A 17,495-nucleotide genomic window follows, 5' to 3' on the forward strand; every position below is an offset into this window, starting at 1 on the left:
TTCGATTATTATTAAAATTACAAAATTTTAACAAGAAAAATATTTTCTTATTTTCCACTCCGATCAGCGGTCACTGAAATACAATTATCTGGCTCACAGGTACGAGATAATTGTACATTTTATGACGCAGTATATGCATATTAGGCCACTCGATTGTAATTAATTCACAGCAGCCGAGTCATAAATGCTGAATGCTTGGTGAGTTTCGTCTTTATTTATATTGTGGGCAGGAAGACAATGAGCAATAAAAGATATTTTTCTTTCGTCAGTGACAATATTTTTGTTTCGCTCGCTGCAATTTCGGGGTCACCTTGAGGAATATATCCGCCACTGCAGCACGTGATGGTAATTACAAGGGATGAGATTTCATTTAAGTCTGTACCATCAAAAGAACAGAGAAAAATGAAACAAATCAACGAATACTGCAAGGCATCTTGTCCAGATCTTTGTTTAAACACACACACAAACGAGATTATTAACGTTTTTATTTTTAAATATTTATTATTGTACGTAATATCATGGTTCAATGTTAAGTATCACTAATATCCCTTCACTACATATGTTTACAATGTAATGGGTACATTTAAGGCACGTTTCGTCGTAGAATTTTCCAGTAATTTGATTAATTTCTAATAAGTGTTCTCTAAATAGGCTACGCGCATCCAGTCAGTATAGTGACTAACAAATCTGCGACGTACGAGAACTAGGGTTAATTCGCGTAATAAAAAAATATTTTTTTGCCGAAACGTCCGGACCATTTTTGGGGCCTCCTATCCGATGATTGTCTGACCTCAGTCCTTACGGCTAAATCGGCCGAAGCATAAAGTTAATAATTAATCTTTATCAAGTACCATACTTCTGTGCGGCGTAGTGCTTAATTGAGTATACCTCACTTTATTTCGAAAGTATGAAAGAAAACCTTACTTAATGAACGTCGTAGCGTGGACAAGATGAAATACAACAAACAGATATGACGTCTGTATATTCGTACACTTGTAAAGAAGAAAAGAATACTGGAATTTGGTTTGCCAATTTATTTAAAAAGCTGTGAAAACAAAAAATCACGAATAAATAAATTACTCGCAATCACATCTGGGATAACGCAACTCAGTCTCACATAAATATGATTTTAAAAGTATTAATTCTCAAAATTTACGAACTCTATGTGAAAGGTTCACTACAGGCGGCATGTAAAATTACTTTGCGTGTAACCTACACCGAAACTGTTCCTGTCTATTTAATTGTTAACAACTGCAACTGAAGAAGAAATTGTGCGTAAAAGCTTGTTGTTGTTTCGGTCAGAACAAAACGGAAGCTTCAGCTGTTGTAATTATGTGAACCATGCACAGTTTTGTATCTTCGCAAAATATGGCGACGACTTTTCAGCATTCTCTGAAAGAAAGAAAATACGAGAATCAGTACTGTACCTGAACTGTCTTGATTTAATTCTGATACATAATAACTGGTGCAGAATTAGTTTATGAAATTAGAAGCTGAATGACAAGATCATAACGTAACACGTCTATTTTATAACCGATGCACCTGTAATATTTAATGTTACTGTACGTGAGGCACCTCAAAATTACTGTATTTTATAGCAGTTATATTAGGCAGAAACAGCAGGGCTCTGTACTTACCAGAATAAAAATTACTTCAAGATTAATCCATACGTAACGCGAGAAAATTGTTATTATCTCTCACTGCTTATGTACCAAAACAAGTGCTAATAAGAGTTGATTGAACCATTATAATGTTTTAATTATAAATTGATAACTGTTTAAAACTTTGAAACACAAAGCTCATTTAAACATTATTGCTTCGTAACTAGAAAATAGCTCGTATTCCTTACAAAAAAAATTATTAAAGTTAATTAGAGAAATAATTGTTATTTATTCCAAGAATACGTAGCTAATTACCAGTGGGAGGGTTAAACACACACTCTACAGGTTACTCAGTGATGACGCCATTTCTCCATAAATACCGGGGATACTGGGAACGACCCGTTCTTCAAGTGCCTGAGCACTGCGGGACCCAACTTTTCGTTGGCTTTGATCTATAGACATTCGATAGGACTCCTTGGACGAGGGATCGGCCCGTCGCAAGGTCTCTACCTGTACACAGGACAGCACAACACAACATCCATGCCTTGAGTGGGATTCGAACCCACGGTCCCAGTGACCAAGCGGCCACTGCGAATGGAAATATAATACGGTCTACCAATATTTGCCGTAATTAATTTATTATTTAATATTATAGCTTATGAAGTCTCATTATTATCGAGTAATACACACACGCACAAAGATCGGTTATAATCGCGTTACGATAAAAGCTGCAATGGGATGTCCGTTGCAGATGACGTAATGCGACATTTCTCGATCACGGACAGTAGAGGTCACTGCATTACAATTGACAACTGACAACTGTCAATTGAGATAATAGTCACAATGTAAGTTCATGCATGCATATTGCAGACAGCATGTCCTGTAAATTTCAGTGCATAAGGGGCATAAAGGAAGCTGCCTGCCCTCGTTTCTCCAACTCTACTGATAGGCTGACATGGCGTCGAATGATAGGATGATTAATGAATTGGAAAGGATTTGGAAGTAAGCGGTAGTAACATTTAGCTGGAGGAACGGAGTAAAGTGACGAAAATTGTCAGTCATCGCAGTAGCTGAGTGGATATTTGAACCCAGAATTTCCCGAATAGTAATCAGATGTGCTAACTACGCGACTGAAATATTTTGTTCAAAGGTAGCTAAAATATTAACTCTTTGCCAAGGTTTCCTTAAAATAAAGTGTAATGAAAATATAAAATTGTTTATTTACTATATAACTTACATTTAAATATAGACTCTTAATTAATATTTATAACTACATTTGTAATATATTAATCTACGTGTATATTTAATCAAATTCATAAAAAGTGAAAGCTAACCTTTGTCAAATGAAAGCATGTTTACTGCAAGAAACAAACGATTACGTAAGATATTAGCAACGATGTTACGATTCACAAACGTATTAACATTGATATACTAAAATACTCTTACGTTTTCAATTTCGACCTTACGTTACGACGAAGTGGGAAACCCATATAAGCCCATTTCATTAAGTAAAACTTCTGTTTAAAGGAATGTTTATTAAAATATATGCACCCTTTTTCGGCTGTCTGCGACCATAATACATGTAATCGGAGAAAATCTCTAACCTCAACTTGAAGACTGTGACAATAGACCCGTGGCTGCGTATTGTGAACACGGAAATAAACTTTCGGGTTCTATAAAAGACGAATTTTTTTAACTAGCGGAGCGTATTATTAGCTGGATTCATCTGCTCCAATGACTGGCTCATGTGAACACTGTAAGAATAAACATGAGTATACACTTTTTTATGAAAACCGGAAATTGTACTTACCAGATAGGCGGACCATCAGCTTCTTCAGAGGCTTGTGCTACAAACAATATGTTAGTCCGTTATGATAAGGCAGAGACACGTAGGAAGAACAAATTTCTGTTAACTTTGTTCAGTTCTAATTGTTGCATTCTTGAAAGATCTTTCTGCGTTTTTGTTAAGAGCACAAAAATACAAAGTTTACGAAATGCGTATTGTTAGAGGGCTGTGATGACAAAGCAAACGGAAACCAGAAGATAACGTTTATTAAGTTTCGGGACAATAAACACACACCATGCTGTAGAATCGGTCTGGTCATTCAATTGTCTCGTGCACCGTCAAACAAGGTACATCACAACACAAATCACCAATCCATCACCTCGTTCTTAAGGGCTCGTTTGGACAAGTGGTTGATCCTCGCTAGAGCTACTCGCACCCACTCCGGTCTGTCGGGGATCACGAGGTGAAGGAAATGCCTGATTCCAAGCAACATGTGTTCCAGAACGACGAACACGAGGACCCATTCCACTGACGTCATAGTAGGTGCGAGACGTCGCAATTGTGGTGACATGCAGAGAAGACTACAGTTCGTCATTATGGACATCGCGCCCACGATTTCGAACGCACGCTGTAACCGTCAGAAATACTGTCACATGCACCAGGACGTGTAGAAATGCACAGTTCAGAGAATGTCTAAACCTTCAAAGCCTATTAGTAACCGTATGCATCACCTGCTGCATTAGGTATTCATAGGTTTCGTATGATTCTCAATATAAACCGCGATAAGTGTGTTTTCTTTGAGGTAAGAACTGAATTATTGAATATTATTTCTACGAACTGCAGCTTCAAAGTGTAAAGAAACATATATAAGTTTGTTACATTTTTATTCTCACGCAATAAAATGAGATTAGCAAAGTCTGTTCATGCAGCAAAGTGCATGAGTTGGGCTTTAAGATAAAAATTCTGCTCTCGATCGGGAAGAAAGTTTTTCCTTTCCCATAATTTTCTGGCCATCTCTGGATCCCTAAATATAGTAATCACATCTAATGTATCACGTAGTATAAACCCAGGCAAACATAAGAATATACAATCTTTGCTTCTCGATCGTCGTCCTTTGTCAAAAACTACGTTAGCTGTTCCTTCAGACATAGGTAGGCCAAAGAAAATGTGGACTTGTTGATGGAAAATAAAAAATATTTTCTGCGCGTAATCTATATAAACACATAAAGCAAAATTCTACTGTTAAATCATTTAATACAAAACGTAAAACCCATAGGCGAGCTCTATATTTGACAGACACGAACCAAAATACATTTTCTGAGATGGCTCACCATACAAAATATCGATACCCATCGAGACACTTCGGAAAGGAAATATGATATGAGGACGCACACGACTTCACATTTTGTGTTCATTTTGCGTAAGATATGAATAATTGAGGATCTGGATAATCTTCTTAGTACAACTTATTCAATCATTTTATAAAGACAGTTGGTCATTCCTTAAATTTCTTTTCCTCGATGCGTGTTGTTACGAAAATGAGTATATAAATATAAACACACAAAAGAAGATTTAGAAATTTTTAGAACGTATTTTATGTTCGTCTTAAAATATTTATCATAAAGTAGTGTATTTTAGCCATTTTTTTTACAAAGAAATAAACCTAGTGCCTAATTAGCTAAACTCGTTGAACCAAATTCATATTTTGTTGATATTACAAGAATAATAATTTAATTACCTGCCAGGCTCCAGTGTCCTTCACTCTTTTCGCCACTGGTCTTCGGTACAGACGACAAAGTTTGAAGGCATCCGCCCTGATTTCCATAATGTTGTTTGCTACCGCCCAGAAAGCCGCCATTGGGTACACAGACGAGAATAAGAACACGTATCCAAATTGTATGAACATTTCCAAATAGTCATTGTATGTTCCCTGGACGTAAGAAATGTATTCCATCATTATAAATGTCATTATTAAATCAGCACACTGCCTAGAATACAGAAAGAAGACTAGTGCAGTTGCTGATACGAGAGCGTCAGTTTGATTTCCTAAAAAAGTTATACATTTCTGTATCAATTTTTCAGAGCACAAGTTAACTTGACTTCTGAAGCCACGGATTTTATTGAAGGGTTTACGTTCTTATATTTTTAAATTTTTAATTTCTGTTTATACTTAAAATTTAAAGGAGATGGCCAATAATTATGATTGCCAGCGAAGATTTATGCTTATTTATACATTAAATTCAATAACTAACCAATTTAACGGAGCAGAACCATTCTTAGCTAAGTGACTACGTTATCCGAAGGTTGTGGGAAGATTTAACTGTATTCAATTGCCAAGGTATCTTAGAATTTTAAAAGGAAAAAATTGTATATTTCCTTCAAAGTTAAAGTAAAATTACATTTCTTAAACGCAAATCCAGATCGTTAATTTTATCCGTTACCTCATAGTCCTCCATTTCTCCTTCGCAGATCGCGAGTTCTATACGTGGATCATCACTGTCTAGCTCTGGAATGTAATCTAGAATTGCTCTACTTGGTTCGTGGTTCACGGAAAGACTCTTCTTTTTACGACCAGATTCGTCAGTCTTTTTGTTTCCAAGTATTGCATCAAATTTAAGTGCCTTCGTAACCTAGGAAAATAAAGTGTCAATAACACAGCAACAAACCGAGTATAAATCACGAAATTCGAGACACGATCTTGAGCACTGATCACCTTTACAAATGGATGGTACTGGAAGAACGCACAAAACCAGCCCATAGATCGACGTCTCCTTCTTTAGGTGTACTTGCAGCTAAAAGATGGGTCTTTGTGAATACACTGATATAAAATGCTTGGAATTTCATTACGAGCTTGGTAACTATAAAATTAACAAAGAGTACGTATTCTGTTTCGAGAGTTGACCAGCTATTGGACTGAAAATGGTAAATAAATATTAGGGGGTATATTTCAATTATATCCATAAAGTTTTGTCACGGAAATAATTTTTTTTCAAATAAACATATTCTGATAAATAATTTCTAATGTCGTGTCCTAGCACCCTATAGGCCTACCATATTTAACACAGCGAAGGCAAAATGATTACTTACTCTTTTGTTGTAATACTTTATTAGAAGAGGCAGAATAGCTTCTTGAAAGTTGTTTATGGCTTGGAAAATAAGTAACATGACAGCCAATTGCTGAAAGAGGAAACGATAAGATACTTTAGCATTTATTACGAATCTACTCACAACACGTCAAAACATTTCTTCTCGATATAATGATGGAACAAAGTCTGTTATAAATCTGAATATCAAGATATATGTTCTAAGAAATTAATATCCCGCTAGTAATTTACAAATATGCCTATATATCACGGCAGAGGCGCTTCTAACAGCACGTGGGATTTAAATCGGGCAGGAGAAGCGACAGCCTTTCCATGGAATTTGATATTGGGATACCAAATTTTGTTTATAAATTACATTTTTTTTTCATCGAGATTACATGTAATTTTAAAACGAAACTTATCACATAAGTTACTTTAAATTATGCAAATATATAAAAATAAATGTATCAGAAAAGTCTTCTCGGGCGAACAGCCGTGTGGAAATTAAAATTCAATGTTCTGGAGGCTGTCTCTGACTCCATCATCAGCGTAGATATACCCTGATGGTGGAAGCACGTGACAGGAAACTGACAAACAAATTTTAATGCAGGTGTAAACATCTCGTTAGATCATTTTAATTCTACTAATTCTACTATTGCGTTTCAATTAACACTTACATTTTTCAGCATATCCATGTCCTGGACATAAAATGCTATGTAGAACAGAGACATGAAATTGTTGACGAACTCAAACAGAACGAGCTTGGTCACGCGATGTCTGTCGAACTGCGACTGAGTCCGGTGGTTCTCTGGATCATAACAAGTCAAATACGTAATAAAACGTAAATCCTGGTAACACATTTCATGCAACGAATCCTTCTCGAGTGGCATGTCTGATATATGGAATAAGTCCTACGACGTTTAGGCGGCTGTCTCTATAATTTCGACGTTTTATTCCGTATCGAAGATGAAAATGGCTCGTTACATTTAGACTAGTTTCTCTTTATCATTTCGCAGAGGTACCTTTAAGCAGATAATACTTCTGGCATCCTGAAATTTCTTACTAATGTTCATTTGTACTCCTTTCGCAAAGCAGAGATATCTGTTTCTGTTTATATGCTCTTAATCACGCCTTCGTCCATTTGTTCTGTGTTTTTGACAATCCGAATCTTCAAATTCTCTTTTCCACGCGACGCGTACAGCATACGTCACGAAGTAAGGCGACTCAGTAAGAAGATGGTTGGTTGTCGTCTGGGTTCCTGGGCCGCTTATTCTGGTAGTTTACCCACGTTCTACCAGTAACCCAGAAAACATCCATTTTCATCTTTAACAAAGTTCAAGACCATCACGGCAACAGAATTCGGCTACAATGCGTATGTCAATGATCGTGATTGCGACAGGTTAACTGCGCAAGCACGCGGTTACTAAAATTAAAAGAATTATATTACACACATTAAAACGGGTTTCACTGTAATTGTTTTAATACAGCCTAAGCAAAAAGTAACATAACAGCTGTTAAAGTAACAAGTACTTACCCCATTCCGTAAGCCATGTTGCTACCTTTCGGTAACAAGAATTCATTATAAACACAACAGCTGAATAAATTATACTTGGCAACAGAACCACAATCTCGCCAGCTTCCAAACTTTGCTGTTTCTTCATGTTTAAAAGAAGTTCTTCTGCCCAGAAAGAGGCGAGCATAACAAAGAATGCCCCGACCATACACACAAATACAATGGGCAATGAGACGCAGTATAACTGAAAAATAAATAACCTATATAAACATTTTAATACGATAAATCATAACTGTATCTTTATTCTTATTGTGTAACAAGTTCAGAGAGATCTCTCCGTTGTTTTTGTCCTTGTTATTGTTCTACCTTCCACGGATTACGCTGAAGCCACCTCCGTCTTCCAAGTCGCATTTCGTATGTTGTCGCTATATCTCTATATCGATTTGGTTTTCGTAAGTTCCTCCTAGCAAATTCTAGAAATAGGCAAAGATTGCTTTCTCGTTTAAAAATAAAAAATAATCCGCCCATTAGAAACTATAAATTAAGTACGAAGCTAAGAAAATTTCATTAAATAAACCAACAACAATAACGATTCATTTAAGTTAAATTCAGTTTCTTTGCTGGCGTGTTCACCAACACAAACGTCTTTGCGATTAAATTTATTTTTTAAATAAGGTACGTAGCCACGCACACGCCGATATCGAGAGCGGAAAACCGTTCTGTTTATCTGTCTTTATAACCTTTTGTGCTCCTAAATGCCATGCCACGGTGCCCATCCTCAACAGATAGACTCCTGCTTCCGAGAAAACGTTTATGACTACAGAGTGCCAAGATTCTAGCGCCAAGAAGAAACAAGACATTTTAACACGAAGGAAATTTATTTTTAAACTGCTTTAAATACATTCTGGAACATATTAACCAATGCTAAGCTTTACGTTATCCTGCTTTATCTTCGTCAGCACCAAATTAAATAATTACTAAATAGTATTCTTGTTTCGTAGAAAAAAAAATCTCTGAGTATCTTGGCAAGAGCCATGGTCCTATTGTTTCGAAATAGAAGTCGCTTATTTTCTTCCAGCGATCCTTACGACTTCCAAGAAAGTTGTTTGATAAACAGGCAAGAAAATAAAATATCTACTTAAATCACAGTTAACGATCAGTTAAGCCAAATCCGTAGAATCGTTGGATCGGGGTTGATTCAGTGGCTGTGTGAAAGGCAAGACACGAAAACTGCTTGTGCATTACTCTTTATAAGAATCCAGGACAAAATCACAATATTGCTTTGAACACCTGTCAAAGTTCAAATATTTTAGATCTACTAACCCTGGCGTTCGTTTTCCAACGAGGGAACTGAGGCTGGTAACGACCCGTCACCTCGTCAATGCCCATTACGCCCCGGTAGTTAGCACGAGGTTCATCTAGACTCGTCATACCAATGGTGCCCCATGTAAATGCTAGCTCACTGCATTTTCTCTTCCATACCTATCAAGATAATGAACAACGACAACAGAGAAATTTCAATGTTTTATTTCGTTGCTATGTTTACACAACACCCGGTACCTCCCTGGAGTTACCTGTACAGATGACTATTTAAACGCTGATAAACAAGCCCAATTACTGATAATACATATTACGTTCAATTTTATTCACGAAAAAAATAACACTTCTGAAATGTGTGTACTTACTTCTAAAAATACTGTCATCCAAAGTACGTTAAAGACGCAAAAGAAAGCAATGCTCTCAGTAGGCAGGAATAGTTGTAGAAATCCGAGGAACATCGGGACTAACAAGGCTGTGGTGTAGAAGCCAAGGAACGTGAAGTATAACGCCACAGCTTCTCCAAAATATAACCGGATATCCTCTGCACATGCCAAAGGGAGAAATACGTCACGAAAAATACTTGCACATTCCGTACTTAAATTTTGTATAAACATATACATTAGTAAATAAACTGAGTTCATACGCGCCATTACATTACATAGGCCTACATATCTCTCAAATCTTATTTTGAACAAACCAGGCCTGAAGGAACTACTGATATAACGGAAAGTCTACGCATTGCCTATCAGTTCAGATGATTTTCGAAAGGACTTTATCTTTAACCTCACGCCACTGTCATCCGTCGTCACTGACCTTCGCGCCTGTCTGGGTGAATGGTTATGTCATCACGAGGATTCCCCACGTATTTAAGCTGTAGATTCCCCACCCAGTACACTCCGCCCCCAGAAGCTCACGTTGGTTTTCATGTGAGGTGGAATTTTTGTCGTACGATTTGAACAAAAATCTGAATGCGTCAATAAAGTTAATAAACTTCCGTACACGAAATGTTATAAAAAATTCGTTCAACGGTCCTGGGGCTGTTACGGGCTGATAGACATAGGGAAATAAATCGATTTGTAAGACCAATAAATTGACATGAAAGCCATGCCAATTTATAAATTCGCATAGAACGTTAAGTCAGGTTAGGTTTTCTTACATAGGTTAGGTCAAGTTAGGTTAAGTGAGCTCGGGGACGCGCGCAGGTAGACAAATATTTACGCATGCGCAGAAGACAAAGCTTAATGTTCAGCTGCTACGTCGTACGTAATATTGAAGTTTAACAATTCATGGAGCTATACCTTCACAACACCGCACGTCTGAATTACACGGTACTTAGTCAAGTTCCAAACGCAACTTAACCTTTATATTTTTAGTAACTTAGCTCCAGATTAAAGGCATATAATTGCAAAATATCAATAAATTAATTTTTGTTATAAGTGTCAATGAACACTACTGACATTTATCTGACTGGTACCCATTCCTAATTCTTAGTGCACAGAAACGAATATAACGATGAGGCAGTTCAGTGTCTGATTCATTTTTGCTGGTAACACGACAGACACTCCGCAACTATCGTTTCCCTTTCTGCATTCATCTATCAGTTCTCAGTACAAATTAAAACCACCACGTGTATTAATTTTGCTGTATTCTAATCGGAATTCTTATCTGCGGTTTTAATTGGAATAAAACGTTATTATAATAGTCACGATGGAATTCTGCTAACCTTATCAACTTCTGAAAGGTCAAACTTCCTGCGGAATGAGGCTGATTACAGTACAAATGTCAAACGTCGAAGAATAACCTCATCGCACAGGAAATCCCTTGAGCACTTGACACTTTAGTTAGCCGAGGAACTTCCTCCTTTATTGACCTATAAATTAACCACTTCTCAAGACAATAGCCTGGTAACCTTGAGAATTAGTTTGTCTAAGATCGATTTCAACTTTATCCCCTTATCAATGCTTGCGTCTCCAAAACGGTATATTGCCCAGAAGTTGCAGACGAAACTTTTTAATTTATTTCTCATTTTAATGAGGCAATGCACAACTATCGTTCTGCATATGATTATTGACGGACTGACAGTAACAATATTAGTCGAACCGCAGTTCCGAAGACTGTAATTTCCTCCAGCCACTTGTTAATAAATCTTTCCGTAATTACCGAAGACGCTAGAACATAATCCTACTTCTGTTAAGAATTAGGAAAAGGTCAGTCATGGAACATTTGAAGACAGTCTCCTTTCATTCGCCTTTAGAGAGCGACGGATTCTGATAGAATCCTCAGCTACGATAGACGAGAACAAGGTCGAGATTCGAATCGTTCACCTCCTAAACAGATGACTATTCTTACCGATACACCAGCCCGCTTGCTTCTTGGAAAAAAAGGTAAAGATTTAGGTTCAGCGCTAAATTTACTTACCTTTAAAATAAGTTAGTAAACTTATAAAGTGGACTTAACGGAGCGGTGGAAGGTTTATAAGGCCCCCTCCTCGTATAACTGAGAAAATACGAACAGTTTCATTGTAAAGAACTTTCGTGAAAAAAAAATGAACATTTGATGAACAGATGGACGTAATTTGTGATAATATGTAAACCAGTTTCGTTCTTATCAGTACATTTTTCATACCTCTTCCCCGAATGTTAATTCAGACGCAATATTGCATCTTGCAACAGGTATTAATGTTTCTTACGATAAAAGATACGAGAGCAGTGACGCTATAAATAAAAGTTTCTCATTTAGTACAGAGACAAACTCAGGACCACTAAAGCACGAGGATAACTCACCGAATGGTTGTTTCTGAAACAATGCCCAGTACCATTTCTTCCCTAGTTTATCCAGTGCTTCCATATCGTGTAAGGGATACATTCGTTTCACAAGTTTCCAATGAAGACACATCTGAACTGAAATGAAAAAGACACGTTGATGACGCATGGAGGAAAAAAGAGGTTCAGTTCCACACATTCGTAACTTTGTAAATAATTATAGGCCCAGATGTGTGGTCAGTATCACGCCCCGGCTGCGTTATCTCCGGGATTAGAACCCAAGAAGCCCATGGAGAGAAGACTAAGTCGCCCTGATGATGGAAGCAGCAAGAACCTCTGAAACGTCGGCAAACTTCTACCAGACTACATGGCTCAACAACCCAGAAGACGAAATCTTTGTTCGACAGTGACGAAACATGCAGAACCCATCAGAAATCCCTGTTGGTTTCCGTACAAATTTGCAATTTTAAGACCGATGTATACCTATGGACTGTCCCTCGTACAGACGGAAAGCTGGGTACCCTGGCACCTGATCGTCTTCTTTGAGGGTTCGAATGTTCTCCAGTTCATGTCTCACGATGTACTGCCTCTCTGCCGTGGTGAGCAAGTCATCCACGTGCATTCCATCCTCAAGGAAGTCGTCTAGTTGACTGACTGTAAACTCTCTGATCAGACCGCATCTGTCACGTTTCTTCAGCTCTAATTCCTCTGCCACCTCCAAGAACTTGATTTTAGAAGCAGAAACGTGAAGGGTAACGCCCTGTAAACAACAGCAACAACTAACACTTTGACAGCAGAAACTGAAGTTTCAGTTTCAAAGCCGGTAACACGACAACTCGTTACGTTTCACGATCCTAAACCAGTTTCATAACATGTCATCCTCACATCTTATTTCCACCTTAGTCTTTTACTCTAATTTCCTTTTTGGTCCTACAACTGGACGTTTCTCAGTAGATTTCCCAACTAGAAACCTGTGTGTGTATTTCTCTCCAGCGCATCATAACCTCACAATAGTAGGTGATGTGTTCTTCGTTAAGTGAAAGGCCTAAACTAGACTTCGTTTAGTTCCTTTTTGGTTCACGTAATTTCTTGAAAACAGAGTTCTTATTAAACACTTAATACCAGGTGATTCAATTTTGAAAGTGTATAGAAATTTATTCAGAAGGCTTACAGAATCGGTTGTGGTGTCATTTTGCAGAAAAACAAATCAAGTTTAACTCACGTTGTGCTGTAGTACCGAATTCCGTCACCGCGAGCGCAAGCGGCAGTGTATTTGAAAATGGCTCTAAAATTTCCTCATACCACAATTAGACGAAGATGACCAAAAAGGACGCATTCACTTCCAGCAAGACGGCGCACCACCTCACTGCCTCACAGAAGTCCGGGATTTCCCCAATAACCGTTTCTCAGGTCGGTGGATTGGTCGAACAGGGTCGATAGCATGGCCACCTCGTTCTCCAGATATGACACCTCTCGATGTTTTTCTTATGGGGTTTCATTAAATATCGTGTGTTTGTTCCAGCCTTACCTGCCAATATCACTGAGCTCAACGTTCGAATCACCACCGCAGTTGCAGAAGTGACACCTGATATGCTGGATCGTGTTTGGCAAGAAATTGATTTCAGGTGGGATGTCTGCAGTATCACCAATGGCAACCACATCGAACCAAAATGTCTATTTGAGGTAAACCTTGATTTGTTTTGCTACAAAATGACACCTCAACCGATTCTGTAAGCCTTCTGAATAAATTTCTATACACTTTCAAAGTTGTAAAGTCCTTTTTGAATCAACCTGTATATATGCCCTTCTCTACAAGGCAAAACACCACGTCTCAAAGCCACTGTTTGGCACATCTTATTTCGTCATAAATCACCTTCCTCTTTGCCGGTGTAAGACCTTTTTTTAAAGGAATTACAACATATAATAAAACATACCACTGCAGTCTACTAAACCTACCAAACCAAATTCTGCGTACCTCTCCGTCGCGATGTGGCTGTCTTCTTACTAGAAGTTCAGCTCCACCATCAAGTCTCTTGCTACATACTTTATTCACGAGCCACACCAAAGCTGTTGCTCGTATACGCTTTGAGAATTGAACAATAATGTAAGTTGGTGGGAAAACGACCGCTGACTCTTCTGAGGAGTCATTAGGACTGGCGGACATGTCTCCGTCTGACTGAGGCTGTCTCTTCTTTGTCATTCGCCCCTGAACAAATTAAAGCACGCCATTGTCTTAAATGGCTTCACTCATTTGTTATAGAAGTCACGCATCTCGTCACTGTGACTACCAACAAAGTGTAAGGAAGAGAACAGATCTCACTACTTTCACACGCGAAGCTACAAATTATTTGCTTTCTGGCAGTTAGTTCACAAGTAAACAAAGGTTATTTACTGGTGACACTAAAACACTCGATATGATTACGGATACTTAATTTAAGGTAAAACAGCAAGCCTTGCCACTACTATAAAGAGAGTTATGCTGCTGTATTGCTGCCCAGTGCTATTTAAAATCAAATTTGAAATACAGAAAATAATTTAAAGTTTGGAACAAATTCAGCCACATGCTCTACATAACACAGCTGTGCTAGTTAAGCGTAAGATACGTAGCCATCGCTGACAGAAAGCTGTTACTGGCTAAAACGCATCAGAACTCTCGTTACTCAGTGACGTCACTGTGTAATGACTCATTCATGGAACTTGTTTCGACTTACCTGTTGTGTTATGACACCAGAGCTAACGTTATTAACTTCGCAATGCAACAAACTTTCTTCCTAAGCACAATACGGTAGGTTACGATTTCAGACTCACTGTTAAGCTGCAAACGTCTCTACTACGTGAAAGTCAAGATACTAAATTTAAAGCAAGAGATGCCGCGTAGGTAGTTGTATCTTTCGTTTGGAATGGAGCCACGTTTCCACTTGGGCAAGCAGTTTGAAGGTTGAACATTTTAGACTGACTGTGCGTTTCTTAGTAAGTGGTTTCAAAATTAGGCAACAGATAGCAGCATATGTACGAAGAAGGAATCGGCAGTGTCCGATTCGTCTGTAAGACGGCGCGGATACAGTCATTGTTGGAAGATTATAGTAGTATTTTAATCGATTCCCTGGGAAAAGAGGAACGTGATGAACATAACTTGCACACAAATTGTATTTAGCGCAATGCAATAGCAACAATTGAAAAGAGAATGTTTCTTCAACACTGCAATTAAGCTTCGGATGAATGAATGAATGACTTCCCTGGTCTCATACATGTACCTTCTGAATGAAATGCATTTATAAATTTTTCTCAACCAGTTACACTTTCCTCTATAATCAATTCTGTATTTTATACTCTTACATGTCGTAATAATGCTATTCTATTTAAATTGTTAATTAACTTCGCGAAACTAGATATTGTTGGAAAGCAGCAATCAAATAAATCATTAGAACTGGGCTCATCCTATTTGTTTATTATAGCTCCAGGAAAATGTCTTTTGACGTAAATACGTCTATATTTTAGGGTCAGTGTCATTCGGCAAAAAGTGAAACGAAAAAGTGAAACGAAAAAGTGTAACTCCATTGTTATGTTACCTAGAAAACTTCAATTGTTATTGTTACCTAGAAAACTTCAATTGTTATTGTTACCTAGGAAACGTCAATTATTTACTCGGCATTATTGTTACCTACGAAACGTCACCTGTTTACACGGCATTATTGTTACCTACGAAACGTCGTCTGTTTACTCGGCATTATTGTTATCTAGGAAACATTTCATTACATTACCTTACATTACATTACCCTACCTTACATTACATTCATCTAGCACAGACCCATCTTAAGCATAACTAATTCAAGTTAAATAAGCAAAGTCTTAATCAAACTTTACTTAATTGTAAAGCGGATATAAAGGAAATATTTAGAATAAAGCCAATATATAAACTTCCTTTCCGTATAGACGTATTTACGTCAAATTCTCCGGAACCGTGGTTCCACTGACAACTTTTTGTTCACATTTTTGCATGTTATGCAAATTTGTTAAACATAGGCACGGAACTTCAATAACTGAAAAATGTGTTTCCTGGTCGAAATGAAAACTAAAATAATGTAATACTGTTACAAACACATGTTAAATTAATATGTGAAAATTGAATATTTTTAAAACTGAAATAAGGATAAACTACAGAACAATTTTTCAAAATAACTGAAAGTGCATTTATGTTAAGACAGTTTCTTAATATATAATAAACAAATGTCCTCTACGCAGCATCAGAATAAATTAAATTGTCGTGGATGGAAATTCTTCCCGTTTACATCATAATTCTCTTCAATATTACTAATAAACACTGTTACTCGAGGGAATAAATTTTTCCTAAAACTCGTCAAAACTAAAATTCAAAAGACGATAGGTTTTTTTTTTCTTTTGAAGTGCAACCAAATGTATAACTTGTAATTCAGGTCATATAACGCAAAACTTTTTCAGCATTTTATGCAAAATCATGTGCTTACTGTTATATATTTCTCGTTAGATATCGTGAAGTGGATTTTAAGAGTCAGGGAGAAGAAAAATGCTAGGAAAGTGACAGAACCACATGTTCCAAAACTTCTACGGAAATTCTGGAAGAATAGCAAAAGGGAAATTGACCTCCAGTACCTACCACGTGTGCTAGACTAGAAATTCAAATAATCGACTAATAAAAGATAAAACTGTGTCCTCAATGGTGACGTAAGTTAACTTCTAAGAACTCTGCTGTTATTTACCTTATGTAAATATGTCTTGAGCTTGCATGCACGTACGTTGAATGAACATTTATTTTCAAAGATCATGCATACATATCGCAATTATTTTGGCTTTTGGTTCCTGCTTTTATTTAATGCGAATCTCGACTTAAGGACAAATTTTTTACAAATGATCGAGCTCATTTGATCACAGATCATTTTATGTGCCAGCCTATTGAAAAATTCGACAAACAAATGTTCTATAGCTGAAAGAAATTTCTTTGCCACCCACTTTGACACGATAACGTAAAAAATCTTAGTTTTAACTTGAACAAGGCGAGTGAAATGCAGACTTGTATGCTAGCTGACAGAATTTATGGTTTATGATTAGTGAACACTTAGGAAAATATTTCCAACTTCTCAACAGAAAATGCTTAGCAAACAACCTGCTGTTTTGTTACTTATAATTAGGACATTGATGCAAATTATATAACCAATTGAAGAGTGTATTACGACATATCCCAAATAAAATTAAATATTCACATTATGCTAATAGGCTTTGATGGATACCATTATTAATTTCATTACTGCTAAATAAAGGTTCATACCCGATAATCAATTTAGCTCACATTTTCACACCTCATTATATAATGATTGTGTGATGAATGTTCCAACGAAACAAAGCAGCAGAGGGAATGAGAAAACCGAACAGGTAATGTTTCGCTTTGTATGCTGT

The 17,495-nt window shown here is 37.1% G+C and overlaps 1 protein-coding gene across 9 annotated transcripts in view; it reads right to left on the reverse strand.

Annotated features, from left to right (window-relative positions):
• Positions 1–468: 468 nt before the first annotated feature.
• Axs (Abnormal X segregation) overlaps positions 469–17,495 on the reverse strand; it is a 230,836-nt gene continuing 213,809 nt past the window's right edge. Inside the window, exons 1-13 of one of the 9 annotated variants that reach the window (XR_002546431.2) lie at positions 14,777–15,023; positions 14,041–14,271; positions 12,549–12,825; positions 12,087–12,203; positions 9,669–9,844; positions 9,307–9,465; positions 8,005–8,227; positions 7,148–7,278; positions 6,475–6,564; positions 5,829–6,017; positions 5,126–5,317; positions 3,412–4,015; positions 469–1,392 (exon numbers count right to left, since the gene is read on the reverse strand). Coding sequence is in view for 8 of the 9 variants with exons in the window: in XM_022083431.2 (XP_021939123.2) it covers positions 1,318–1,392; positions 3,767–4,015; positions 5,126–5,317; positions 5,829–6,017; positions 6,475–6,564; positions 7,148–7,278; positions 8,005–8,227; positions 9,307–9,465; positions 9,669–9,844; positions 12,087–12,203; positions 12,549–12,825; positions 14,041–14,265 (2,103 nt within the window). In the remaining variant the exon portion in view is untranslated. Of the gene's footprint in view, positions 1,393–3,411; positions 4,016–5,125; positions 5,376–5,828; positions 6,018–6,474; positions 6,565–7,147; positions 7,279–8,004; positions 8,228–9,306; positions 9,466–9,668; positions 9,845–12,086; positions 12,204–12,548; positions 12,826–14,021; positions 14,272–14,776; positions 15,027–17,495 lie in introns of those variants that run through there. The other 8 variants (XM_022083431.2, XM_022083432.2, XM_087355237.1 and 5 more) reach the window with 8 other exon arrangements.

Source organism: Zootermopsis nevadensis, unplaced genomic scaffold (assembly GCF_977971745.1).
Source record: "Zootermopsis nevadensis isolate Lab colony 2312 unplaced genomic scaffold, Znev_1.0 Znev_ptg000024l, whole genome shotgun sequence".
Classification (NCBI taxonomy): domain Eukaryota; kingdom Metazoa; phylum Arthropoda; class Insecta; order Blattodea; family Termopsidae; genus Zootermopsis; species Zootermopsis nevadensis.